This window comes from Fulmarus glacialis, unplaced genomic scaffold (assembly GCF_000690835.1).
Source record: "Fulmarus glacialis isolate BGI_N327 unplaced genomic scaffold, ASM69083v1 scaffold21717, whole genome shotgun sequence".
In the NCBI taxonomy this organism is placed as follows: Eukaryota; Metazoa; Chordata; class Aves; order Procellariiformes; family Procellariidae; genus Fulmarus; species Fulmarus glacialis.
In genome coordinates this window covers 5,627-7,316 of record NW_009224068.1, presented here as the reverse complement: position 1 = coordinate 7,316, position 1,690 = coordinate 5,627, and the positions used below count along the sequence as shown (strand labels likewise).

The following is a 1,690-nucleotide window of genomic DNA, read 5'->3' as shown; positions in this document are numbered from 1 at the left end:
AGCCCCTCATGCAAAGTAAAGCCATTTTGAGCTGCCGAGGCTCCTGCTGGCAGCCTCCCATCTGCCGAGCATGGCCAGGCCCTGCAGCTCGCAGCCCGCTTCCTCCCAGGGGAGGCTCTGCTGCACCAGCACCTTCCCAGCCTGTCATGGGATAGAGTGGGCGCGTACCCCCACGCACCTCAAAAGCGCAGCAGAGCCTCCACCCTGCAGAAACCAGATGCAGCCAAGCACCCAAAATACCCACTGCCGCCAGCCCGCCTGCCTCCTACGCAGCAGGGCACCAGCCCCGCACATGCAGGGCTTGCCTGCTTCAGTTCCAGGACTCGGCTTTCGCTCGGCAGGGAGGTCGGAGCGTGATCGCAGCCCAGCACATCCACCGAGCCCCCCGTGGGGGCACGGCCACCCCGCCGTGGCAGAGGGGATGCCACTAAGGCAAGGCCAGCATGCCAGTGGGACCTGCTTTGCCAACACCCACCTCACACGTCCCTAGAGCTTGCTCGACCCTTCAGGGACACCCACCACATCACCCATACAGTGTCCAGGCTCGTGGAGGGCTGGGTGCAGAGCCACGTCCCACGCGCTGCCCCAGTGCCCCACTCCCACACACACGCTGGAGCTGCGCCTCATTAACACACATTTATTGTTTCATTGCGAAGCGCGTGGTGACCAAGCGAGAAGAGGGACCCCGCGCGTAGGGGCGAGCCCGAGCAGGTGCCTGCACGGATGAGTTCCCTCGGCCACAGGGAAAGCCCTGCTCCTGGGTCTGTGGAGCCCAAGCCCCCCCCCAGGACAGCTTCGAGGGGTCTGGCTCCAGTCCCCCCTTCCCAGGCTGCCGAGGGCCCAGCCCCAGGCCTGCCGTCAAGACAGATCAGGGCAAACCCTGTACCCAGCCAGGGCAAACCCTGTACCCAGCCCCAAATCCACCCTTTACCTTTCCAAATTTGCAGTGCTGCACATAGAGTATTCCATCCTTCACCGGTCTCTCCATGGGCCCAGTGTCACCCTGGCAGCCAGCGCAAGGATCAGGGACTTGGGCTACCGGCAGCAGAGAAAATGTGACTGCTGCAGCCGAAGCAACTGCATGGGGCAGACTTCCTTCTCTCAGCAACTTCCCCTTTTTGGTGTGTGGGATGAGGGGCAGAGGCTGGGCCACAGGAGGTGTCCGTCTGTCCGCCCTCCCCCTCGCAGAGGGGCAGTGGGGCAGAACGTGCCAGGCAGAGCACAGGAAGCACCGAGGGGACCGCCCGACACGAGCGCAGGACGCTCCGCCTCACCCCGGCTGCATGAGCGTGTGTTTGGGAGATACAGGAACAGCCGCGAGCTGAGGAGGCACAAACCAGGTGAGGATGGTCCTGGAGGAATCGTGGGGCTTTGGAGAGGAGTGACATAAGACTCCGGCCACGCCACTGCAGGGGGCTGGCAGGGGCAGCAGGCAGCTGGCCACAGGCCCGTTGCCCCACCTGGAGCTTCCTCCTCCCCTCAGGCACCACTACCTGCTTGCCCAATGCGCCGCTGTTGCGGCACAGCCCCACACATTTCCTCCCTGGGCAGGAGCTTCATCAGGCTGAGCTGGCAACAGCCCCGGTGGCCAAACGACTGGAAAAGGGGCCACAGCAGTGCAGGCTAGGCCCCTGGGCTTGGGAAAGGCGAAGGCAGCTGGGGCACTGCCCTGGCTGAAAGGCAACCAAGG

The 1,690-nt window shown here is 64.3% G+C and overlaps 1 protein-coding gene across 1 annotated transcript in view; it reads right to left on the bottom strand.

Moving 5' to 3' along the window:
- Positions 1–1,690, bottom strand: part of DDX41 (DEAD (Asp-Glu-Ala-Asp) box polypeptide 41) — a gene marked incomplete at its 3' end in the record, with an annotated part of 7,665 nt that overhangs the window by 669 nt on the left and 5,306 nt on the right. Inside the window, exons 16-17 of the mRNA XM_009582042.1 lie at positions 1,307–1,406; positions 932–1,003 (exon numbers count right to left, since the gene is read on the bottom strand). Of these exons, the coding sequence (XP_009580337.1) occupies positions 932–1,003; positions 1,307–1,406 (172 nt within the window). The remainder of the gene's footprint in view (positions 1–931; positions 1,004–1,306; positions 1,407–1,690) is intronic.